Raw genomic sequence first — 24,903 nt, 5'->3', positions numbered from 1 at the left:
GTTGGGGTTTGAAAGAGAAGGGGGGAACTATGCTTCAAAATAAGTAAAAATGAGGAAAACTTTCTAAATATTAGGCTACACCATGTTATGGGGAAATATATATGCAAATATATATGTTTTTGTTGGAAACAGCACAAATTAGCCACTTAGAGACCTCATGTCTATCTCTGGGGACAAAAAAAAAAAAAATCTGCAACACACACACACACCCCTACATCATTTCTGGAATACAGGCAGCGACTGTCTTAGGTGTGTCTGATATGTGCGTGACATCACAAAAGGGGGCGGAACGGGGAGAGGTGGCCTTACGTGGGTGCTGCCGATGCACGTGGAGGTCCAGAATGTAACCGACACACATGTACACTAGAAGGAATTCCAAAGGTAAGGAATGGCCACCCAGAACAGTTCCTTGTAAGTCCTTGCTGTACATGAAGGTTGTCACCAAGAGACCATCTCTGATTCACTGTAATGTTTGTAATCTCATGGCCTTAAGCACACTTAGGGGGTGGGTGGCTGTGTGCCTTTGAATACTGTTTTGTTTGGAATCACAAATAGGGAAAGTTCTCTTACACTCAGGTCCCGCTTATTGGCTTCCCATAAGCATGTGGTTGGCTACTGTGAGAATAGGAAGCTGGATCCATGCCTTTGGCCTGTTCTAGCAGAACTTTTGTAGTTGGTGACCCACACTCTGATTCTTAATATATCCACTTGGAAATAAGACCTATTGGATTAAATGTAACTTACTCCCATGCCATGGTTTTTGTTAAGTTAGACTGACATTTAAACTATTTGCACCATGGGACACCGAATATGGCTGAATATGGAAAATCAGCTTAAATATAAATATACCAATTAAGTTAGGTCCCAGGAAATGATCTGGAGGTACATGAGGCCATCATATTGCTCAAGCTAAGCTGGTGGTCTGGTTGACAGGAGACCAGCTGGGAACCAAATGGATGCCCCCCCCCCCGATTCCATAAAATAATGAAGTCAAGATATAAATCAATGAATAAATCATTAAATATTTCATTCACAACATCGAAAGTAAAATGTTCCAAATACAACATGAACATGCAACTATCAGAATGAAGCTATTACTTGCCAACTACTTATTTTAACTTCCTTAATAAGAACTCGCACATATAATAATTCTTACTTGAACACAATCTTCCTGAGTTTGTCTTTTATCTCCTGCTTGGTGAAATATGCATCCAAAGGGAACTCCAAATGAGGAGTGTTGCTGAACTGTATTGCTCCCACTCTGACCTGAAAGAGGAGGGGAAGGTCAACAAGGCGGATTTATTTTTATGCAGTTGCTACCATTCCAGGAATGCTCAAAATGTCTACAGCAAGAACAGACATGGGAAGTGAACTAGCAAACCCCATAAAGATAAACTAACAAGAATTCCCCAAGTTGCCTATATTCTCCTATAGACATACACAACATGCACAACCCTACACAACATGCATCTCCCAGATTCTACACGGCACCCAGCGAGTGGAATAAACTTGGGGGGGGGGTGCTCACCTTTCCTGGATTGAGGTCCAGAGCATCACAAAGCTTGATTGCTAAGTATTTTGACCTTTCAAAGCTCCCTTTGCCAATGCTGTAGGAGCCATCGAACAGAAACAAGACGTCAACTGGGGCAGAGCAATTCATTACTGGCAGAAGAGAGAGGGGGTGTTTAATCACAACACATAGTAATAATGTGAAGAAGTCAGGTTGGCTGGGAGGACAGAAGGAGGAGGAGAAGAGGACTGGCGGGGGGGTGGGGTGAAGTATACATGCTGAAAAGAAACCAAGGATAACATTCATTATAATACATTAGGAAGTGAAGGTCCAGAAGGAAATAAGAATTCAAATGCACATCACCATTCATTAAACAAAAATGAAGTACATTACACTTCTTTGTTTTGTTCCCAGTTGCTAAAGTTTTCAGCCTCTAGATCACGAGTGGGGAACCCTTTTCAGTGCAAGGGGCACAGGCAAAAATAGGCAGAACAATCGCTGTGAATTTAATCTCTGTACTGTAGGCTAGTTTTATCACACTCACACACCCCTCCCTGTCCTCCTCTGTCCTCTGTGTGGTGTCTGTAATCACAAGCGATCAGGATCTAACCAGCATCACTCCAGCCATTCCAAAATCCAGGAAGTGGAAGAGATGATAATATTGAATGTAGCCATATGGTTACATGTTGCAAGCAACTGTCTTGCCTTGTGGTTCCAAACACCAGCCTGAGAAAGCCTTTAAATCTGCAACCCTCCAGATACTGTTGGACTCTCTGATTCCCATCGGCCTCAGCCAGGATGACCAATCCCCAAGGATGATGGAAATTACAGCCCAACAGCTTTTGAGGAACCACAGATTCTGTATTGATCCTTAAAGCACATCCCTAGTTGGGTCAACAACTTTCAGGGTCAGATCTTAATATTCCCCAAAGATGGATCATTCCTCTAAGCTCAACTAACCTTCTCATGGGGGGGGGGGAATGTCATAGTATCATAGAAACTGCAGTCTGAGAGGAGCAGAAGTTATATCTGCAATACTAGCTGCCATAAATTGCTGATTAATCATGACTGCCTATGCGCCGAAAGGAATTTTCTCTCTCTCTTATTATTTAAAGACACAAACGAGATGTCATGGAGCCTCTTTTGGCTTTACAGCTTTGTTAAGGATGATTTAGGTACATTGCATTCTGCCTGAGGGACTTGGCATTAATGATCCTTACAGTCTCTTGCGGCTCTAAGATTCTATTAAATCCGTAAGTTTAAACACTTGTGGTTTCTTGAAACAAGTTTCTCAGAGTCAGTTTCATACTAGCACCAGGTTTTCCTGAGACCATGTCCTGGTGTTACCTGAGCGTGCACAAACTTGCCTGCAAGGCAATTACTAGTTGCTGGGAGTGTGTGCCAAGGTAGAAGCTTCAAGTTGACAGAGTTGGATTAAGCTAAGGTTGTCCTTTCATTTTACAGGGAGGGGCCTGTGAAAATGGGCAAAGCACAAACATGCCCTTGGAAATTTGGAAAACATTTGTTTCAGTCATTGTAAATACTCTGCATCCCTGAAATTAGTAAAAAAAAAAAAAAGCAGGAAAGAAAAAGGACTACACTGATAAATAGGGAAAAAGCATGTCAGCAAGTAAATGCTGCTTCCATGCTACAACACTCAAAACAGTGCACAGAAAAGCTATCAGATTCAGTTACTGAAAGCCCAACTACAGCAGAGACAATGGGCAAAATCAGAAATGGAGTCTTACAAATTGTATTCCCCCAGGCTATATTGGCCAAATTCCATTAAATGTGGGAGAAATCTAAGATCAGCGTTCCTAAAGTTTCTATTGCTATGTTTTTTAACAGCAGCCATGCAGGAGAAATGGTTGTCTTAATTTTGATTACAGCAGTGACACCAAGAGAAGGGGTCCTGCTAGCCTTTCCACCCCGCCCAGTGTTCAATCCACACCTCTGAAGCTGCTGTGTGCAGTAGAGGAGCCCGGCTTTTTATTAGCCTTATTTATTTTAAGCAGATGATGATGTTCTCAGTTATCTGCCCTCTTGTGTCTTGTTTCTTCCCCTCCCCACTTTAATTTTTAATGATTGCTTTGTTGTTTCTTGATTGTTCTTAGCTTCTCAGAGTCAGGTAGATGTAAAAGGTGGGACACACATTATTCTAATAAAGTAACAAGAAATCCCATCTTTAAGGGAAGAGTTAAATCGCCTTGCTCCATACTGCTCCAATCAAATTCAGAGTTCCACTATCATCTGCTTATGAGTAAAAGCAATCATTGGGGAAGCCAGTTATGATTTCCCTACACCCTATATTTTTGTTTGGCCTATTCCAAGAGACTCCTTCACATGATGGCCCAAACCCTGTCCCCAGCTCCCTGGACCCTATGATTTCTATGCATGTAGGGTTTTACTGACTTGGACTACCCATCATATAGGATTGTACTTTGCATAGAGGCAGTGTTTCTTCTGGGGGGGGACACAGGGGTACGCATACCCCCCAACATTTTGTGTATCTAAATTGAGGGACAGTATTTCAATATAAGTAGGAAAAAGAGTACCCCTAAATTATTACTTTTTAGCAAAAACGCACTGCATAGAGGTCTGCATGCATATGCTTCCTTGCTCAGACTGCCAGACTCAACTTGTGAACAGTAGGTGGCTGGAACAGCGTCATCTGTGAATGGGACCAGTGGTAACTATGGCCCAGCTGCCCCTCAGTGCAGGGGAACCCCCCCTGCAGACAAAATGCATTAGGAGGACTACAAGAAGCATTTAATTGGTAAAAGATTTTGACATTCAACAGGTATAGTGGGTCAATTTAAATCCTACGTAACTTACATATTATGTTGTACTGTATTTATTTTTATAGCCCTCTTCCACCTTAAACCGTTGTTCCCATCCTAACTCCTCTGGTATATAAAAACTGAACTAATTTAAAAAAAACAAGTAGGAACAGTTCATGTAGCAAGGAATGAGAAATTTGCATTTTTAAATACGGCAGCCATGTATTTATTCTTGATTTCCTCTCTCTTTTACTTTGTCTTCAAGGACAGCACATCATTATCGCCTTTGGCTTCGATTTCTGCCTAGTTAAAAAGATTTGAAATTAGTCCCCCCACCCCAAAAAAAAAACAGATTAAAAGGGATTGAAAGTTTTAAAGCATTCCACTGAAAGCCACTCAGTCATGTTATACAGTAACCTTGTTAATTCCTATCTGGCAATAGTCCACTGAAACCCCTCATTAAACGACTGCTGGAACACTGAGATGTTTCAGCAACAGAGGATAATACTATAGCTGAAATTAATCCGCTAAGAAAAAAGAGATATACTCAGAATGCACAGCCAAAGGTGTCAAGCACACATCCCAACACACAATTAATGGGTATAAACCATACAGTTTCCACAGCTGCTCTTCTCCCCAAGTTCACCTCCCACTACAGCAACATAAAAACTTTTCAGCCTGCAGATCAAGCTAGCTTGGCAGCATAAATATAGAATAAATTACACAACTGACATTAGGAGCTCATAGTCAAAGATCAGAAATTCTTTTAAACAGCTGGGTGAATAAAAATATGTTGATCACGTAATGAAGGGTAGAAATCTGCAGGTGGGAGAACTAGGCATTGCAAGAGCTTTTTGTGCAACAAACAAAAAACACTCACGCTGGCCAGCTGCTGAAATTTTCTCAATGGTTTCCTGGCTGACGTGCAGTTCTTGGATGCTCCATGACACAAGTGCTGTAAAATCAAGTTGACAACACAGTTAACCAGCTATTACCAAAATATTTTAACAGAACCTCTTTAAAGCATTACTTTTAGATGATTTCCAGAAAATATCAGGATAGGGACAGGCAGCGGCGGAGCAAGCCCATTGGGCACCCCGGCGGCACACATGCCCTGCGCCCAAGGGTGGGGCCAGCCGGGGAAGGATGCTTTGCAGGGCCTCCGATGAGACTGCCTGCCTCCGCCCACTCAGCCGCCCCACAGTTGGGGGGGAGGTGGCGGGCAGACAGTTTGGGGCAGAGCCTGCGGGCACCCAAGCCACCGCGTCACTCCCAGGAGAGACACATGGCTCAGGCACGCTGCAGGCCCCACAGTGAGTGCCGCCCACCACTTTGTCACCCCCCTCAGTGGTGACACCCGGGTGGATTGCCCCACTGCACCCCCCTTACTCCACCCCTGAGGACAGGATAGTTTGTGCGCTTTCTCTTTGGCACCCATTTCAAGATGCAAATGGTCATACGATAAGCACAATAATCTACCTTTTCAGCTGCAGAAAGGCTATCAAGGTATGCAAGACACAAAAGAATACTAGGCAGTATTCAACTAAATTTTACTCTTGAGTAGACTCACTGAAATTAATAGTCATCATGCTCATTAGTTTCAATGGGTCTACTCTGGGTTAAATACCACCCACATTGTTTCAACCCTGAACAAAATGTTATGGAACTGACGGACCTGACTTAAATCTGACTGGTATCAGTGTATAAATTGAGTAATTTCCTTACAGTTGCAAATATTTTTTAATCGTTTTAAAACTTTACCAGGTCACAGCATAAAGTTTGTTTGATGGGATTCACTGGAGTGCTTTGTGGCTCATGTATTGGTAGGTCTTGCTTGGGCCCTCCGGACAGATCTTGATAAACTAGAACTTTGAGAAGGTTTAGACGTAATGCCATGCCAAACTATGGCATATGAATGTCCTAGGCATACAGGCTCCCAAAAATGCGATTGCAGCTAGTCTTTGCTGTTCCTACTCCTGTTGAGATGCTTCAAGCCAAGTTTAGTTTGTCATACAAACCTGGGCTTGTAGTTTGTCTCCAGCAAAACAAATCACAAGCCCAGGTTTGGATGACACCCTAAACCAAACCATGGTTAAGCTCGCAGCAGCACAGCAACAGGAGAACCAGAGGAGGTGTGAAGCAAGTGTAATCTCCTCTCGGGGAACTCTCAACCTCCTGTGTGTTGCAGTAAGCAACGGTTTGGCTAGCAACAGTTTGGCTGGATGAGTCAGCTTGATTCCTGTTGCTGTGAGACAACAGGATCAGAAAGAAGGATTGTGTGGCACGTTGTAACTTAAAGAACAAAGAGAGTGACCTGGTTGATACCATTCTGGACACCACACAAATGCTGTTATAAGATTTGTACCAATGATATTGTTCATTTTCTGTTCATGCCCAGCACAGCACAGTGTATGATTCAGTCACACATCTGTGTGGAGCTGATGCACAAGTACCATACAAATTTGTGCCTAAGTGGATGCAGCCTTATTCCTTATTCTACAACCATCACCAACTTTCTCCTGTGGGCAGATTTTGCAGGACACCACATTCCACCCATGGCTATTTACCTTTGTAAACTCACCTTGGGAAAACAGGAAAATGCAAGCAGAGGTAAGCCACATTAAGAGGCTCATGATGACAGCACTGCGGGGTAAAAAGGCACGTATTATTTCTAGGAAAGGTGCTAAACATATTATCTGACTTTTAAGATCTTGACTATCAAAGGGTATTAGTGGCAGCTGGTGCACACTATACAATTGCAAACAGATCCATTTTCTGACTGTACGTCACACATCAGCACCATTTAACTTTATGAGCTACTTATAAACCTCCTTATGCTGCTCTAAACAGCAATGACATTTTTGCATAAACAAAGATCTGGCCTCTATCTAGCTGGCTAGTGCCCAAGTTTACTGTAGCTAAAACTTTCCATTTAAACTGTACATGGAAACTATAGTTTGGTGATGTAAGGCTGCCATGACTCATTGGCGAGTCTTGATCTATTGTTTGTGAATCATGTGCTATGCTATATATATAATGCCCCATCTACCAACTCACAAACCTTAATTTGAGCTCCTCAGGTTCAGCACTGTTTTTCAATAGCAAGCTTTACACTAGAATCCTGGGAAGCAGCATATTAATGCCTACGGATCAGCATCTGTTGCTGAAGATGGACTAGATATATAAAGAAAGAAAGATGTCACACAGTATAGGTCTATCAATGGAGGCAAGTAGATCTGAGCCTGGCTAATACCTAATGGAAGGCCAGCTGAGAACTCAACATTTGCTACATCGAGCTACTTGGATACAGCCTGAGATAGTGATTAATATCCTTTCAGGTATTTGGCCAAAGGTAATATCAGAGCTAAAAGCAGTAGAAACGTATTTAACATAGGATTGCTGGTGTTTGGCCCCTAAATCTTTGCAGAGGCTTTTGGGATGCCCTGGAGCCTCATTTTCCTATACCATGTATTAACCAAGTGGTTCTTTGCATCTACAAACTGGTAGAGTGTGTTTGAAAAGGCGTAAGTGCTTCTCCTTGCCAACCACAGTCCATGCCCCTACGTCAGAGGCCATATGCTTTCTAGGGAGACTCAAATCCCACCACCTCTTATTTTACTAGTTGAATACTGGACATTTGCCTGACATTTGTATACCTAGTTTCTTATAATTAGAAAAATTATTAATGCTCAAAGGGCTGATTCTCTACAGGACAGGTCATTCTGTTTTTAACCCAGGGATAGAGAAGCTGTGGCCCTTCAGATGCTGTTGGACTCCAGTTCCCACTGGACTCAACAAGCATGGCCAATGGCCAAGGAACACAGGTGTTGTAGTCCAACAAAACTTGGAGGGCCTCAGGTTCCCAATTCCTTGTTTAACCAAATAAAGGTAACAACAACAACAACAGAGTTCCTCAAATAGCTCTGGTTCCCTCTTTCTCCAGTCCATCTCCTAGTACATGCCATTAAGATATTGATATATTTCTCCACTCCCCACAAACGCGCACTCAAATAACTCCAGAACTGCTTGACTGTAAATTCCCAGAAACACGTGAACAAGTCCCCACTTGCCCTGGCAGGTGAGTCAACCGGGACGCTATAGCACAAAGTTTGGGGAGATAAGGGTGTTTTCATGACACTCCTATCTCAACTTTAGATCTCAGATTTCTCAAGGGAAATTATTTCACCCAGCTGCCCCGCTCTACTCTTTTAAAGGAAAAACTGAAAGCAGCAACCATAGCATGCACTTATGAATAAATTTATTAGGCAGTACTTACAAACATCTGTATCACTAAAAGAGTCTGAATGTTCATAGCTGTGAATGGAGCAACAGCTGTGCAAAAGTTTTAAAGGAGCCTGAGCTGCATTTATAATACATATTAATACTGTGTATATATATTATATTATTATAAACACACATGACCAAACTAGATATGATACCTTAAGCGTGTCTTTTCCCTATTCCTATATAAATCAGGGATGGAAGTGTCTGCATCTAACCAAAACCACCACCAAATAGCAGGCAGGTAAGAAGAATGCCTAACACTGCTAAAGCTGTGCTCCATTTCTTTTAAGCACTCTGCCCCCAAGCCCAGCTCTGATGTGGGCAGAAAAATAAACGCTTAAGCCAGAAAGGGGCTCTTAACTTTGTGGCCCAATTGTGGCCCTCTGAGCCTCTTTCTGGTCTTCAGAACTCTCCCCAGGCCACACCTCTTACTTGTCCTACTTTGCACTCCCTAGTACATTTTCCCGGCTGAAATGTGGCCTCAAACTTCTACTTGTTTGGATGATGGTTTGTTGTTGCTGTTGTTCTTGTTGTTGTTTAGTCGTTTAGTCATGTCCGACTCTTCGTGACCCCATGGACCAGAGCACGCCAGGCACCCCTGTCTTCCACTGCCTCCCGCAGTTTGGTCAAACTCATGCTGGTAGCTTCAAGAACACTGTCCAACCATCTCTTCCTCTGTCGTCCCCTTCTCCTTGTGCCCTCCATCTTTCCCAACATCAGGGTCTTTTCCAGGGAGTCTTCTCTTCTCATGAGGTGGCCAAAGTATTGGAGCCTCAGCTTCAGGATCTGTCCATCCAGTGAGCACTCAGGGCTGATTTCCTTCAGAATGGATAGGTTTGATCTTCTTGCAGTCCATGGGACTCTCAAGAGTCTCCTCCAGCACCATAATTCAAAAGCATTCTTCGGTGATCAGCCTTCTTTATGGTCCAGCTCTCACTTCCATACATCACTACTGGGAAAACCATAGCTTTAACTATACGGACCTTTGTCGGCAAGGTGATGTCTCTGCTTTTTCAGATGCTGTCTAGGTTTGTCATTGCTTTTCTCCCAAGAAGCAGACGTCTTTTAATTTCGTGACTGCTGTCACCATCTGCGGTGATCACGGAGCCGAAGAAAGTAAAATCTCTCACTGCCTCCATTTCTTCCCCTTCTATTTGCCAGGAGATGATGGTTAGAGGGGTGTAAATGAGCATGTGTGGAAACTACATACAAATGTAACATTTATATTCATTTCTCCACACACTTTTGTCTCTGGCCTTGCCCACTCCTGACATGTGGCTCCCTGGAAGGTTGCCCAGAAGGAAACATGGCCCCTGGGCTGGAAAAGATGCCTCCCTCACCCGCCCCCTTGGCTTAAACCTACAGACAGCGGCAAAACAAGGCAAGAGAAGAGCAGGTTTTGCTCCCCTCCTCAATGTACTCTATTTTTGTGCAAAATGTAGATTCCACCTCTGAGTTATATGTAAATAGGGCACCACATCTCTCTGAGACATAATTGCCTCATGTGTCTAGTCTGGCCTTATCCATAACTTGTATTTGAGGGACAGTCACCAAGAATGCAGCTGAAGGGGAACAACCAAGACCACAGATGCTCTGAGCTATGGTCCTTCTTCCCCTTTCCGCAGAGAACCTGGAATAAGACCCATCCAAAGAAACAGGAAAAAATGGAGCTCTGATATTTTACTAAAACTTGTGGCTTCCAAAACATAACACTGATGGAAAAATGTGCTGCAAGTCAACTGGGAAAAATATGCATCACTGTACAAAGAAGGTTGCGGGACACGGGTGGCGCTGTGGGTTAAACCACAGAGCCTAGGACTTGCCGATCAGAAGATCAGCGGTTCGAATCCCCGTGACAGGGTGAGCTCCCGTCGCTCTGTCCCTGCTCCTGCCAACCTAGCAGTTCAAAAGCACGGCAAAGTGCAAGTAGATAAATAGGTACTGCTCCAGCAGGAAAGTAAACGGCGTTTCCGTGCACTGCTCTGCTTCGCCAAAAGCGGCTTAGTCATGCTGGCCACATGACCCAGAAGCTGTACGCCGGCTCCCTTGGCTAATGAAGCGAGACAACCCCAGAGTCGGCCATGACTGGACCTAATGGTCAGGGGTCCCTTTATCTTTACCTTACAAGAAGGTTGATCAGTTTCTGGTAAGTGGAGTTTGAAGATGTAGCCTCTGAGATGTAAAACCAAAAGCACCATTGTACACTTTTTGTTTGATTTTACCTTCTTCATATGTTGACACAGAAGGTTGGACATTAATGTCTGTCGGTAGTTTAGTGTTTAAGAGCTGCAACTTTGGTATAGATTTTTTGTTCTTTTTTAAAAAAACAAGAGCACTGAGAAGGATTAGGACAATTATCGAAGTGTGTGAAGGATAGGGAGTTTCAAGCCAGCTCCCACAACCCTAAGCGATGATGAGGAATCAAGTCTGAGCAGACAAAGTACCTATGCAAATGTTTCACCACGTCAAAAGTTCCTGCTGTTTAGAACACACACTATACTTTTCTAACACAAATGTTTCCAAAAATGATGAGGCAATGAACTATATAACCATAGATCTGCTTCACTCCATGCCCAAACTCAGCCCATGCAACCAGATATCAAAAAGTCGTGCAAACTGGATATTTACCATCTAGAAATGGCTCCTTAAGTTGATATTCAACCTTTTTGTATGTCGCTTAAAGACTATTTTGTAGGAAAAAACTAATGTCAAATAAAACAACTCCTTTCTGCTTTTCGTAGTTTCTGTGTATGCTTATTATCACCTAAGAAAGATAGGCAGGCAGTTATACACACTAAAACGCAACCCAAAGCACCTAAAAATCTGAACATCATATGCCTAAATTCAACTCACATTCTTAGCTGGGTGAATTGATCCTACATTTGCCAAGATGGCAGGCATGTAGGTGACTACATATAATTTTAAAGAGCACAGTTCATAGCAATTTTGCTTAACTCTTCTCCCCAGCAGACATAATCATCAAAATAGTTGAAGTGTGCACTTGCCTAGAACAACAGGCCCTTCAACAAGTGTTGCCAAAAAATGGGGTGGGAATAAATCATTAGAAAGTGTCAAGCAGTAGGTACAACTTTAATTAATTACTGCCTCCCTTTTGATATGGATCCAACATACAACAAGCTGGCTCATTAGGCTGGGGACTTCAAGCCCTCCTCCTTTCCTTGCAGCAAGAGACTGAAAGAACACTCATATAATAATGGAATCTTAGAAATAAAACAGACTTTGAAAAAGAATCTGGTTGTTTTAAAGGTCAGCTGTTAAAAAGAGCCGGTGCAACAAGTAATACAAGCTTTTGTGCTCTTTTTGCAGATGCAGCTTATGGCTGCATTTATTCTAGAATCAGCGGAGATTGAGTTTGTTTGTTTTTTTCTAAAGGAGTCTACACACTATCTAGATGTACCACATATTTATTTGCCTCGTGAAAAGTGCTTCTTAAGACATTCTGAAAGTCAAAGTTCACTGCAGACTGATTCTGCAGAGTTTGATTACCCCACAGCGTATCCAATTGAAAACAGAAGTAGGTTGTCCATACAATGGGGAAGGATGTATCCAGACCCGCCCAGTGACATTGTGGGTGGGCGTATGCCAAGACTGCAATCACCACTGCCTTCTACGTTCACTTTGGACACATGCAAGTAGGAAAAGGCACAGCCTAGTCAAGGGGACAGGTTTCAAACATGTATCAAGTAACCACAACAAACTTTGTAGGCGGCAGGATCAAGAGTCAATATAGACTGAAAACAGAATGCTGAGGATGAGCATGAACAATTCTGAACTGAGAAAAGCTACATTTTTGTAATGCAAATTGGTTAGTCTTAATTTTAGGCAGACAGGCCAAATGCTGATTCCTATTTAGTACCATTTTAGCTGAAGCAAGACCTACTTCAACTTATTTTAAGCCTTCTAATTGAATTAGATACACCTGCTATTACAAATCATGAAAGCTGAGGTGGAACAGGTGAGTCAGGGAGGCTTACATTTGCTTTGGTTGACAAGTTCTAAAACCCTTGAGCAAAGAGTTCATTTGGTTCAGATAGAAAGAACCACTCAAGAAACAGCCCTTTATTGCAAGCTCCTGTCACAACTGAAATATGCATAAACAATTTGGAATCCCCATATCATCCTTGGAAGGCCTAGTTTTACACATGTATATATGATATTCCACTGCTATTTAATCACACCTCAGCTTGGATCTTATTATTGCTTTCCCCGTTAATCAAACTTTGAATGAAGCCAAACTTGTGGTCTTGGTGGGATGTTGAAATGTATTTTTTGTTCACTTTTTGTGTTGAGGTAAACACATTCAACATCATGAGGTATCCAAACTGTGAGCATGTGCTGCTTGTTCCAATAATAATCTGCTATTGTACGGCAGCTTCACATGGTGTTTTATAAGCATGTGCACAAATATTATACTGTGTATATCACACAAGGATTGATGCAACTTCCTACTGCATGTAGAAGTACTGATAAGTTCATGTTTGCGGCTGTAAAATGGGTGGAGTAGTCCAAAGATTCATCATCTTCAAAATGAAGCCGCCAAACAGGCAAGCAAAATGAGGAAAGAAGCTTATTGATACTTATGCTGGAGACTTATGTTGGAGTCTTATGCACTCCCATGTTGGGTTTACTTCTGAATGTGTTTAAGAAAGAGCACAGCCCTACACAAGAATTAGCCTAACAACAACTCACATACATCACATTTAAAATGCCTATTGAGACAAAAGATGCAGAATTCATGGCTACAGATACTTACACACTTAATGAAATTGGAATCATCTAGGGCTAACAGAAGAGCAATCAAAGAGCAAAATGGTGAGCAGGTGCGCATCTTGTTTGGTGAGTCAAATAATCATTGATCAGCTGATAGTGATCTGGCCTATATTTGCTACCTTTTGATCATAACAAGGCCTTAAAAGCCCTTCAGGAAAAATAAATGAGATCCTACCCCAGTGGACTAGTGTCATGCACATCCCCACTAAACCATCCAACCCATAGTAGTCAAGACATGGCCCTTGTTTTACTGTGCATACAAGATGGTCAATTATTTGTGGATAGTAAGTTTGTTGGCATTGGTCCAACTAAAAATCTTACACTGGGCTACTCACTCCCCTATGCATTCTGCCATAGAATCACAGAATCACCCTACCAAGATCTATGAAAAATATATAAATATCCTTGAGGCATCAATGCAATTTTTGATTGATTAGGCCAAGAGAAAAGAGAAAGTGATGAACTGGTAGGGAATATAAAAAATAGGCTAGGCTTACATTAAAGGGAAATAAATTTTGTTTTCCCTTTGCACATCTTACATAGGACCATTTGGTGGGACTGGCAAATAGGTTGTTCTTCCTAAAGTCTCCAATGCCGCAGGCTTCATGTCTGTTCCAGGCACGTTACCTGTTCCAGACTTTTAATTGGCAGTGCCATGGTTGAATCTGGGAACTTGGGCTGACAATGCCTACCACTACATCCCTTTCCTTGTTCTGGGGGCCACATTTCTGCCTTACGTCAACATATCGACTCATTGTTCTGATTCAGTTAGACCAGCAACTACATTTTTTGCAGCTGCTCCCAGAAACCTGCCCCTGAGATGCCCTCAGCAAAGCAGATGAGCACATGTCACTGATAAGATCATGTCGTGGCTGCATTTGCAGAAAGGGATCCATTTTATTTACAGGTATGCTTCCAGGAAGCTGGCACGGTTCCTGAGGCACACAGATAGACAAAGGAGATACCTATCTCCCCATCTAACTGCACGGAGTAGAAACAAGACACTGCTCTCAACCCAAAAAAAGAAAAAAAGAAAAATGAATGTAGAAATAAATCACCTTTTGATTTTTTGCACTGCAGGCAACAGCTGCCCCCTTTTGGTAACTGCGAAACTAGGAAACTGCTTGTGGCTATTAACATACCATCACGGGCAGCTAGTCCAGGACTGGGAGGAACTGCGCACAAGGTTCTGTGGAAAAAATGGAGAAAGCCTTGTCAGCTCATTTGAGAGTATCTAAAAGTCACAACAGAGTAATATCTTTCTGGGGGCAAATACAATGTAATAGTGATCAAGCTTTCAAGTTCTCCAGAACTCTTTTTAAGGCTGCATGTTAATGAAGATGGGACTGCAAACTCGTGGGGTTTTGCCCATTTTGCTTCATACCATGAGAGAAGGCAGGCCAGCTCCCCCCCACATTCAAATAAATAAATAAAAATACTTAACTAAGAGAGAGGAAGATGGCAGGCGAGTGTCGTGCCCCCACCACTTCAACATAAATCCTGGCTACGCCTATGCTTCATACCCAAGTATTGCAGAAGAGTTCTGGAGAACCTGAAAGTTTGAGAACTGTTTCATGATATTTTAGTTCCGTGAAAATCTACAACTGTAATAAACACTGAGGGGGCGGAGGGATGGTGCAAGACTCCCGAAGCCCCCACCCCGCCCTACGTTGTGCAGTTTATTTCTGAAAGTTGCAAAACGTGCCACCGGCTGCACTCGGACCGTTGTGCGTCTTCAGGCGCTGGTGCGGGAGGCGCCCTCATTTCAAAGAGCAATTCCTGGAGTCCCAGCGCCCAAACGCATTGCTGCGGATCGAAAGGGAAAGGATGCTGAAATTCAAGCCCCGCCGGCAGGCTCGCCCTCTGCTACTTCTGCGCTTGCTTTCCCAATGCCCGGACCGTCCGGGGCATTCAATTCTCTCCTCCCCTCTTCATCGGATGGGTCTGCCGGATTTCTGTCCCCGGAGCGCCGCTTGCTCTGCGCCACAAATCTCCAAGCTGCTGAGCGCAGGGCCGAACCATGCGCGGTGTTCCCCTTGCTCTGACCCTGCACGCAGCTTTCATTTTACTTTGGCTTAAGGTTTGCAGCCTCCCTACTATAAACTCGCGGCTCCCTTTGCAAATCGCGAACGAGGCGCTCGTGGAACTTACCGCTTCCCTTGCGGATCCCCAGACGGAAGCAATGGAAGTGCAGAGCAATCTTTGCAAGACGGAAGGCGAGGTCAAGTTTTATCCCTCCACCCCCAGGTGCTCTCTACACCTAGCCGTCCTTTTCTCTCCCCTTTCTATGTCACGGACTGCGCTGCAGCGCAGGCAGATCTTGCATCGGCCGCTCACCCCAAATAGTGGCCGTGGGGGAGATACTCTCCTCCTCCGGCGAGGCGCAGAGACAGCTGTTGCGATCGCCGAAGCGCCTTAACGCCTTCCGACGGCTGTTGCTCTTGCACCGATCCTGGACTACGAGCGGACAACCTGGCGATTCCAGGAAAGCCCCTTCTTCCCCTCCTAACCTCCGCCTCCCGCCCCGTGCACACTTTTGACCGGGTGCCCGCGGAAGGAGGTGCGAATGACGCGCTGATCGACGCCCCCCTCGCCCTCCAAACCAAGCCAACCTCGAGGCTTCGGGCGGAACTCCAGCTGCTGCCCATTTGAACGAGAGTGGGAGGGAGGCGCTTCCCAAAGGAGCGGCGGGGCGGGTGGCTTCCTGACCCAGAGGAATGTACCTTTAAGGTGAGGAATGCCGGCCAGGAATGTCAACAAGCAATTACACACTGGGGTCAGAGCTAAAGCCAGAGGAGACTGGGGGCACAGACCCACCCTGCTTTGCTTCCCTTTCAGGCTGCTGGGGCAAAGCAGGAGTAGCCCTTTCTTCCTCATAGACAACGTGGATTTAAAGTGCTTCCCTCATTCATTGCCTGTGGTGAGGGCTCTATCTCGACTAATGTTGGAGTTGATTTGAAGGAAATTGACTTGTTCTCCATTCACCAAACACTGGCTAACGTTTGATGGAGCTATTCCAGTCTCATGTCCCCGCAAGTATGTTATCATGAACTACAGCCACAATTCTCAAATCCCCAATCACCCCATGGCTCATACATAAATGCATGCATAGCCTCCCAAGATGCTTATTGAATCTTTACACATTTACTCCTAGAAAGCGCCTTCATTGCTGTGGAAAGAATAAACCAAAGGGGTTCTCAAACTGTTAGGCTTGCATCCATTTTGATCAGGGATTCACAATCGTGGTCTGCGGTGGATGGGGTGGTTGAAGACAGGAGATAGGGCATAATCAAATTAAGTATTCACACTGCTTCTTAATTGTATTTCAATTGCTTTTCTTTCTTATATGCTATTATAGTTTGAATTCTATGGAATTCGGATTGCAATACAGTAACAGCTGCAGCAAATAAACTACAATTGAAGATTTGACTGCATCTAGTACAGCACATTACAACTGCTACAACAGGCAGAAAAACTATTAATTGGTGCACAAAGACTCAGGTGTGTGTAGCAACATTTGGAACCACTGACCTAGATGTAGCACAGCTCTCTGCCTTATGACAGGGGCCCACCAGCTGAGAGACCAGAGAACAGGTAACACTCTGTAACTATATGAGTGGGCTATTACCACCTGCAGGCAGATTCCATTGTAGCAGGCTTCAGTGTAATCTTATCCTGAGGACTAACTAAATTAAGTGATCATGGACCTTGTTCATCTGCAGAAGTTGTGTAGTTACATTTAAATTCTAGCCTTTGCTAGTAACCTAGTCACAACGTGAAATGTATGATCAATTCGGAGTTGCACTTCTCTGTGACTGAAGGCCATGCACGAACAGGCTCAAGAGTAAAATGTTTCGATGTAAAGAAGATTCACAGCACAAGCTTACGGATGTTTATTCAGAAGTAAACCTCACTGTGACCAATAGGACTAACTGAGCAATTCTAACCTGCAGCTGCATATGAAGACCTTACAGCCAGGGGGTGGGGGAAGAGCAGAGTTTCTCCTGCTTTTTGCTGCATCCACTGAGTTGACTCAACAGACGTGCCTGGGAACTGGGTCCTTTAGGGGACCACTCCTGCTTTGTATCCCATATCCAAAGCCTCCATCACCTACCTCCAACCTGAAACAGGGTTTTGTGCTAACTATCAACAGTGGGAGAACCAGAGGCAGGAAGTTGACACCTGCCCAGATTCAGCAGCAGTCTCTGCACCTAAACACACACCATCCTAATCCTTCCCAGCACATCATCATCAGGAGAGGGGTGAGGATTGCAGTCTGGGTGAGTTTAGGAGTAGTTTTTAAATAATAAAAACAAAGAGAATCAACTTACATTTCCCCCAAAAAGGAAAATGGGTTCAAAAAATGAAAAGAACAAACAAACCCACAATTCTACTAGCTACAATAACTAAACAAATCTATTTCTTTATGTGAAGTCCTAAATACCTCTGAAAAGCCATTTTAAAATTAGACACATAAGAAACTTAAATACAGATTTTTAAGCCAAATAATTGAGGTCTTTATGGGCTACTTAATGGGGACAAAGATTTAAATAAATTGTCGTGTCTGTACTGAATAATTTCTTAAGAGATTGAAGTAAAAATCCTTCTATCCAGAAGGCATCATGCCTTTAAACTTCTGATCAGATCAACACAGAGGAAGCTGATCTTTGCAACTTGAGTAATGATAAAGATGCAATTGGTTACACTGATAAGGGATGAGAGAGAGAAAACAAACACTGCCCAGACCATCTTCTGAAGGCAAGCATGCGATCCAAAATGCAAGACAGGAAATAAACCTTGATTTATGTACTTAAGTAGTTACATTCTGACATGTCAACAGAATGTATTTTCAACTAAATAGCTTAAGATTACAGGCTTAGGTTAGAGTGAACAGTATGGATTTCAACAGTACTCAACAACTATACTATGCTGTTCATTCCAGCACAGCTTCTTCAAAGAGCTTTATCATTTCAGGAACTTTTTCTTCACCAAAGCGATCTTTTAGGAGAAAATAAATAATCTGTTCAAGCTTTGTGACCTATGAAAGGGTAGAAAAAACAGCCATTATAATGGAACAATTTTGTCTTAGGCCTGGGGGGTGCATTTCACATCAGGTAAAACTGGTAATACTCAGTGAAAGGAAGCAACCAAAAACAAAAAAGAGGTATTCCTGCTACACACAAAGTCAAAAAAATAAATTAGAACAATTAGAACCCTCCCCACAAACAGGCAAGGCCAGCAAAATGCACACATCAACAAAACCAAACATGGGCAGCTTCCCAGAGTGGCTGGGGAAACCCAGCAAGATGGGCCGGGTATAAATAATAAATTATTATTATTATAAAACACTCCTAACAAAAAACGGGAAAAATAAGCAAGCACACAACACACATACTAAAAAGCAAGAAAAAGCACACTTAGCAAAACCTAAGCTAACTAGTTTGTAATACTCAAACCTGTCTACATCATGATCTCAGGTTGAATGCAAATGCACCTTCTATCAGAAGGGAGCTTTTGGATCCAAACTCATCTCTCAAAATCAACTGAAATATACTGAAAATCAGTTGGAAAGCTGATGAAATACAGTAACATTTTGAAGTCAATATTGTTTGCCATCCAAATTTCAGCTAGAAAACAAATGCTTAAGTTTTATTTAGGAGAATAAAGTGAACTGGGCAGCAACCTCTTAAAAAACATGTTTTATACCAGTGTCTGATGTTTCCATAACTGACAGTCTTGCTACCTTTTCAACATCCATGATGCAGTCTGAACAGGGGCAGCCTGTCTTGTTTCACTACCTGAGGCAAAATGGGAATTGCTGCCTCCTGCTCCTGCCCATGGCACTCCACTTCTGCCACTGCCGTGCCCAGGCTCTTGCTGAACTTGGCAGGATCCAAGGCGCTCCTCTAAGTGTTGCCAAGCCACAAATGGCATGCAGGAATTCCTTGGCTCTTGCCAAACTCAGCAGAATCCATGGTGCTGCTCACTTGACTTCTCTGGCTGACAGCAGCAACGCTGTGAGCCAGAACACCTCCCTCTCAGTGGCAGAAGTAGTGGGGTGGGTGGAGCGCCGCCTCTGGCACTTCTGCTGCCTGAGGCAAGCGCTTCACCCCGCATCATGGGCGGACCAGCTCTGGTCTGAACGTGGATACAAAAAACCAAACCAAAACAAACTTGCATTGGCTCTGCAAGCAATCAGGATTTGGAAAGAAACAGAACTTCAACTCCAAATTGAAACTTACTTGCTTTCTCAGCTCCATACAACAGCACTTAGTGTTCTTTACACATCCTGAAAGAAAAACAAATATATATAGCTTCTTGTTACACCACTGAACAGCAATAAGGCTGCCCATAGCAAGGCATTTCCAATGTTGTAAAATAAAGTACTGACTAAAAATTTGTGTTATGTGGTAACAAACTTTTCAAATCTTTATAGTAAGTATGTGGGTTACATTTTAGCAAGAAATTACCTCAGGGTAAATTACTTACGATTCTCAATCTTGCTATCTTTTGCCGAGTTTTCGATTACTAGTTCATCAGCTACATTCATAGTATGAGTTCCAGAATTTTTTTTGACAGTTACTATATGAATATTCTTATTAACTCCTTTCACTGTAATTGTCACACACTCATTCAGTAAAAAACTTTTCAGCTTCTCTGCTGCTAAGATGGAGCACTTTCCATCCAGTTCCATAATTCCTAGAATACAAATAAACCTTAAATTCAAATCTATGCTACTGACATTTTACAATGCTAGTGCTTACAAATCTGACAGTTTACATTGCTTTTCTTAAAATCAGTGCCATTAAAATAATGAAAACTACTCTGTCCATATCTGAATACATTTGCAATCCTTCTTGCACATGAACTCTGCCACCACAAGAATAGTTTTTGCAATTTTTTTAAGACAGGGGTGGGGAACCTCAGACCTCAAGGCCAACTGTGGCCCTTCTAGTCCTCTCTGTCTGGCGCTTAGGATCTATCCAGGCTCCACCTCTTCCTCAGCTACACACCCTCTTCCCAGGCTATACCCTAACCTGTCCTATACTCTCCTTGAGTGTTTCTGCCTAGCTGGAATGTGCCCTTGAAACTTTGATGCCTCCTGCTTGCCTGGTTGGAGGATAGAGGGGTGTGTGAATGTGTGCAAAACTACCCTACAGTACAAAGAAAACATTTATGTTTGCACCTGCTTTTACCTCTGGCATGTGCCCTATGGAACATTTGACAATTTTAATTTCGTATTTACATTCCACTTTTATTCTCCAAGGGATTTCCACAAGAAAATTACAAGATAACATTAGCACTGCTTATTAACACATTAAAATTCAAGGCTCTGTATACATGTGAATATTCATATTAAGGCATTTGGTTTTTTGACAAATTGCTCTAGCTGGTTTGCTACCTGCAATGGAGCACTTGAGTATCTGAAAAGGTAGTTCCAAGTAGGGGGAAGTTATAGGTAGAAGCCTAGATAATGGCAATACTTCCACATTTCCATAGTCTGCATATGCCACTTTGACTTCTGATACACAAACTTCCAGAACGACAGCACGGTACCAAGTGTCATCACCTAAAAAAGTGAAAAAATTTAAGACTTACAATTTTATGTTTTAAGAGGCTTACCATTATGTGAAACTGTATATCCTGCTTAAAAGAGATTTCTCTTAAACCTGAAACCAGTAAGCATTTCCCTAAAAGCTAGATTTTCACAACTTAAGAGATTTAGAAATTATGATTCACTGGACTGCCTTTAGATGATGTGATGCCACTTGATTCACATTATTTGGCAACCAGAAAAGTCAGCTTACTTGTGAGGAATTTACATTACAAGTTCACACCACTTAGCCAGAAAAGATTAAAAAAGACTGCAGAGTGAATAGCATGCCTCCCTAGTTTGAACCCAGACAAAGTGCCCCTAAATGCTGAAATACTATCACTGTAGTTCTGGATATGTTTCTATTGGTCTATCAGTACATAGATGAAAACAGCAGTAGGGATTTTCAAGCCTTGGTTGTATGGCTGCTACTCCTTATGTTATTCCCACCAGGGCAGAAGAGATCTCTATGCAGTTAGAGACAGCCACACCAATTAAAGATGCTGTTACTCGTTTAGCAACCCAATTCTGGACTATCTTTCTCCTAAGGAGGCAACTGATTCATTGGACCCAGAGAAAGAAGCGAGGATGTATGCTGTCAAATTTCGTGGCCTCCAAAAAGAGTTAGATACTTCAGGTTACTGAAGGGCTGTATGTATAATCCATTTGGGTGGTCACTCATTTACTGTAGTAGTAAAGGTTAAGGTAAAGGGACCCCTGACCATTAGTTCCAGTCGTGACCGACTCTGGGGTTGCGGCACTCATCTCGCTTTATTGGCCGAGGGAGCCGGCGTACAGCTTCTGGGTCATGCGGCCAGCATGACTAAGTCGCTTCTGGCGAACCAGAGTAGCACACGGAAACACCATTTACCTTCCCGCTGGAGCAGGTACCTATTTATCTACTTGCACTTTGACGTGCTTTCGAACTGCTAGGTTGGCAGCAGCATCAGCAAGTCCTAGGCTCTGTGGTTTAACCCACAGTGCCACATGCGTCCCAGTAGTAAAGGTTACCACTTGATAATATGGTCTTCACCATATTACCCATAGTATGCTACCCAAGAAAATTGTTCTTTCCTGTGATACCATTTCATCCAACTAAGCTGTTATGCAAGAACTGGGAGTTACCTATTTTAAACATTGACAGTGTGAAATTCACCCAAGCCATCATCTCCTTCTTGTAGGCTACAAGCTCCATAGGCTTATTTTAGACATTTTAAGAAAGTAATTAAAATATTTTCCTTTTTATGAAGTAATCTTAACATTTTCTAATACACAAACACACACACTTTTTCATTTTTTCACCTGTGAATCTGGCACAACAGGGTTCACCAACTTTTGGCTTGAAACTGGAATCATTCTGAGAATTACAGTAATCTGCAAGTCCAGTCATTAGCTTATGGAGTCTCTGCAGATCCACTAAAACATAAAAGAAGTGTAATGTTTTGTATCTTCTACCACTCACCTATCCTGATAAAGTCTATGAGCAAATACATTCTAGCATCTGGAAGCATGCTACTTAAGCTAAATTTCATTGGATAACATATGAATAATAAAGTAGCGAATTTGCAAACCTAAAGTATTTCCTTTTGTTTTCTTTTTAAATGTATGGTAATCAGTACCGCCTTTCTTTCTTCAGTAACTCAAGTTCCCAAATTATAAAACTTTCAACTAGTGCAGGTTTTTTTTAAAGTCCTTGCACATTTCTGGTGCAGATACGTAACAATGGGCCTCTTTAAACTGAAGTTTAACACACCATGGGGTCATAAATAATGGTTTTAGAACAATTCATAAATAAACCATAACTCTCCAAATCTGAACATCATATGGGAAACTGTGGTTAGTTTAAAATTAAGACATAGAAGCTTCTAGTCTTCTTACAGGCACTAAAAATGGAAGGGAATAATGATCATTTGTGACCAAATTTTGTCATGGTCATTTACATAGTGAAAAGCATTGTTTTCTATTATGACTGAATGGGGCCCACATAAAGAAAATCTATGTCAACTGACAGCATTCTGTAGTCCTTACCTTTCATTTTTGTGGGTACAGCATAGAATAAACCAGGGTTTGTCACATCTAATACATGAACAGGCACAGTTTCACCAACCGGAAATTCTGTTGTTGTCCACTGTATGCATCCTGCAATATTACACACAAGTGAAAATTATTTGCTAAGCACTTTTATGTGGCTGACCTTGGTTATGAAAATTACCTGCCATTAGTTTCAGGATGGAGTCTACATTACAGAAAACTGGGACCTGATCCCACCTGAGTATGGACACATATGATGCATACTGGTGGAGCCTGAATCCCTGTTCCCCATCACCTGTGCATGCATGCATGCAAATAGCATGAGGAGCCACATGGCACACAGAAGAAGTGGACAGGGTTATGGAAGGCATGCATGAATCTTCCGCTCCCTGCAATCACCCTTTGCATTACCTGCATGCAAGCAGGACAGAGGAAACAGCTGGGGGAATCCTCCACATAATGGCAAAAATCCAGTGTTGGGCCCAAGGGATGCATTGTTTTGTAAGTTTCCTTTCCCCTCATCAGTTTTCATTTCTTTTTTTATCAGTAATTGTGATCCCAATTATCAGATTGTGATCCTTAGTAGGCATCAATTAAATATCCATATTGCTGAAGATATGACCAAAAAAAGCCACGGAAATAGTAGCAGGGTATATGTACCGACATATATTGCCAGACAATGCATCTTTGCCTTTGAAGATTTACAAAACAGATTATTTATGTGCTAACTGTTCTGACAATTATATGCTGCCACTTATAAAAGATGTGAAGCCAGTGGATGGGCACAGCCAGCACTGGACAGTGCTTTTAAATAAGACATACACAACACTCTCACAAACCTTCAATGCATAATTCACATGTGCACACTATACACACTATCTCCCCACTAGCTGATCTGCACAGGAAGTAGTGGAGGAATGGATGTTAATCCCTGCCCCTTGTGTTCTTGATGCCGTGTGGGAACACCAATCTTGTCTGGATCAGAAGCTTTTGAGGAGGAAGTTAAAGGCTCCTCTCTGCACGTGCAATGTGTACATTTCTCCTGCTGCTAAGCTGTATGGGAAGAGCTCTCATTTCCCCCATCACCCAGCTGGTGGAAAGGTTGCCATGGTTCCATGGGCTTTGAGAGGCCTCAGAGAGAATGGCCAAGGGCTGCATGCTGCCCTTTGGTTGTCCACCTGTGTTTTACAACGATGTGTGAATTAGACCATAGTTTACAGAAATATATATGTTACATAGCCTGTTGCGAAGGGAACAACTCTACACAGGTAATGAATTTCGTGATGTTTAATTTTGAAATCTATACTGTTATTGAAGTGTACTATTGCTTTAGTTCTTTCAGCTCATCTATGGAGAACCACCAAGTTTTATGCCCATTTCCATCAATGTGATAACATTCATCAACAGAAAGTTCAAAACGTACTTGGTGAGTTAATAATTTATCACATTTGCTAATTGACATGCTTAACGCCACAGCACATTCCCTATACCTACACAAAACAGACAAACATTATGCAGATTCTTCATTTTTAAAAGTTAGTAACATTACCTTGGGAATCACTGTCTGTCAATTCACCTGGCTGCACATTCAGATCCGACACTATTTCCTTTTTCAAAGCTAAATTATTCTTTATTAAATATTCGCTGATCACTATGGGACCACTCTCAGAATTGTCAATAAGCTCTACTTCAGCACCATTTCTTGTTAAAGAAACTACTCTGGCCTGAATTTTCTTCCCAGCTGTGAACGTCTCAAGTGTTGTTGTAGCTTCTGCTGTCCATTCCTTATTTATGGGTCTTACACCTGAGGGGAAAAAATATTTAAGCAGCCATTAGGGACTCTTTAGACAATGCTCTTGATGTTACTAAGGCTGCAAATCCCTTATCGTTACTAGACAGCCTGTATCTCAGTA

At 42.5% G+C, this 24,903-nt stretch overlaps 2 protein-coding genes across 8 annotated transcripts in view; both read right to left on the bottom strand.

The window, feature by feature from the left end:
* VWA2 (von Willebrand factor A domain containing 2) overlaps nt 1-17,130 on the bottom strand; it is a 39,954-nt gene extending 22,824 nt beyond the window's left edge. For 4 of the 7 annotated variants that reach the window (XR_014548856.1, XR_014548857.1, XR_014548858.1 and 1 more), the window contains exons 1-6: nt 15,517-17,130; nt 14,424-14,554; nt 6,872-6,933; nt 5,171-5,245; nt 1,529-1,662; nt 1,157-1,266 (exon numbers count right to left, since the gene is read on the bottom strand). Coding sequence is in view for 4 of the 7 variants with exons in the window: in XM_083616682.1 (XP_083472808.1) it covers nt 1,157-1,266; nt 1,529-1,662; nt 5,171-5,245; nt 6,872-6,923 (371 nt within the window). In the remaining 3 variants the exon portion in view is untranslated. Of the gene's footprint in view, nt 1-1,156; nt 1,267-1,528; nt 1,663-5,170; nt 5,246-6,871; nt 6,934-14,423; nt 14,555-14,804; nt 14,907-15,088; nt 15,492-15,516 lie in introns of those variants that run through there. The other 3 variants (XM_083616685.1, XM_083616683.1, XM_083616684.1) reach the window with 3 other exon arrangements.
* A 113-nt stretch (nt 17,131-17,243) lies between these two features.
* Nucleotides 17,244-24,792, bottom strand: TDRD1 (tudor domain containing 1). The gene is made up of 7 exons (XM_083616757.1): nt 24,540-24,792; nt 22,988-23,098; nt 22,262-22,375; nt 20,768-20,935; nt 19,855-20,064; nt 19,608-19,654; nt 17,244-18,403 (listed from the first exon to the last, which is right to left on the bottom strand). The coding sequence occupies exons 2-7, from the start codon at nt 22,992-22,994 to the stop codon at nt 18,299-18,301; spliced, it is 651 nt and encodes a 216-aa protein (XP_083472883.1). The 5' UTR covers nt 22,995-23,098; nt 24,540-24,792; the 3' UTR covers nt 17,244-18,298.
* Between the last annotated feature and the right edge of the window lie 111 nt (nt 24,793-24,903).

Source organism: Podarcis filfolensis (assembly GCF_964270895.1).
Source record: "Podarcis filfolensis genome assembly, chromosome: 5".
NCBI classification, from domain to species: Eukaryota; Metazoa; Chordata; class Lepidosauria; order Squamata; family Lacertidae; genus Podarcis; species Podarcis filfolensis.
The sequence above is the reverse complement of the archived record's forward strand: the minus strand, read 5'-3'. Positions and strand labels throughout refer to the sequence as shown.

What these genes read in the sequence shown, in the direction of transcription:
- TDRD1 (XM_083616757.1), bottom strand. An exon ending in ACTCAAGTGCTCCATTGCAG is followed by an intron (nt 20,065 to 20,767) that starts GTAGCAAACCAG and finishes TTTGTATTCTAG; the next exon opens with GAATTATGGAACTGGATGGA. An exon ending in AGATAGCAAGATTGAGAATC is followed by an intron (nt 19,655 to 19,854) that starts GTAAGTAATTTA and finishes TTTTTCTTTCAG; the next exon opens with GATGTGTAAAGAACACTAAG.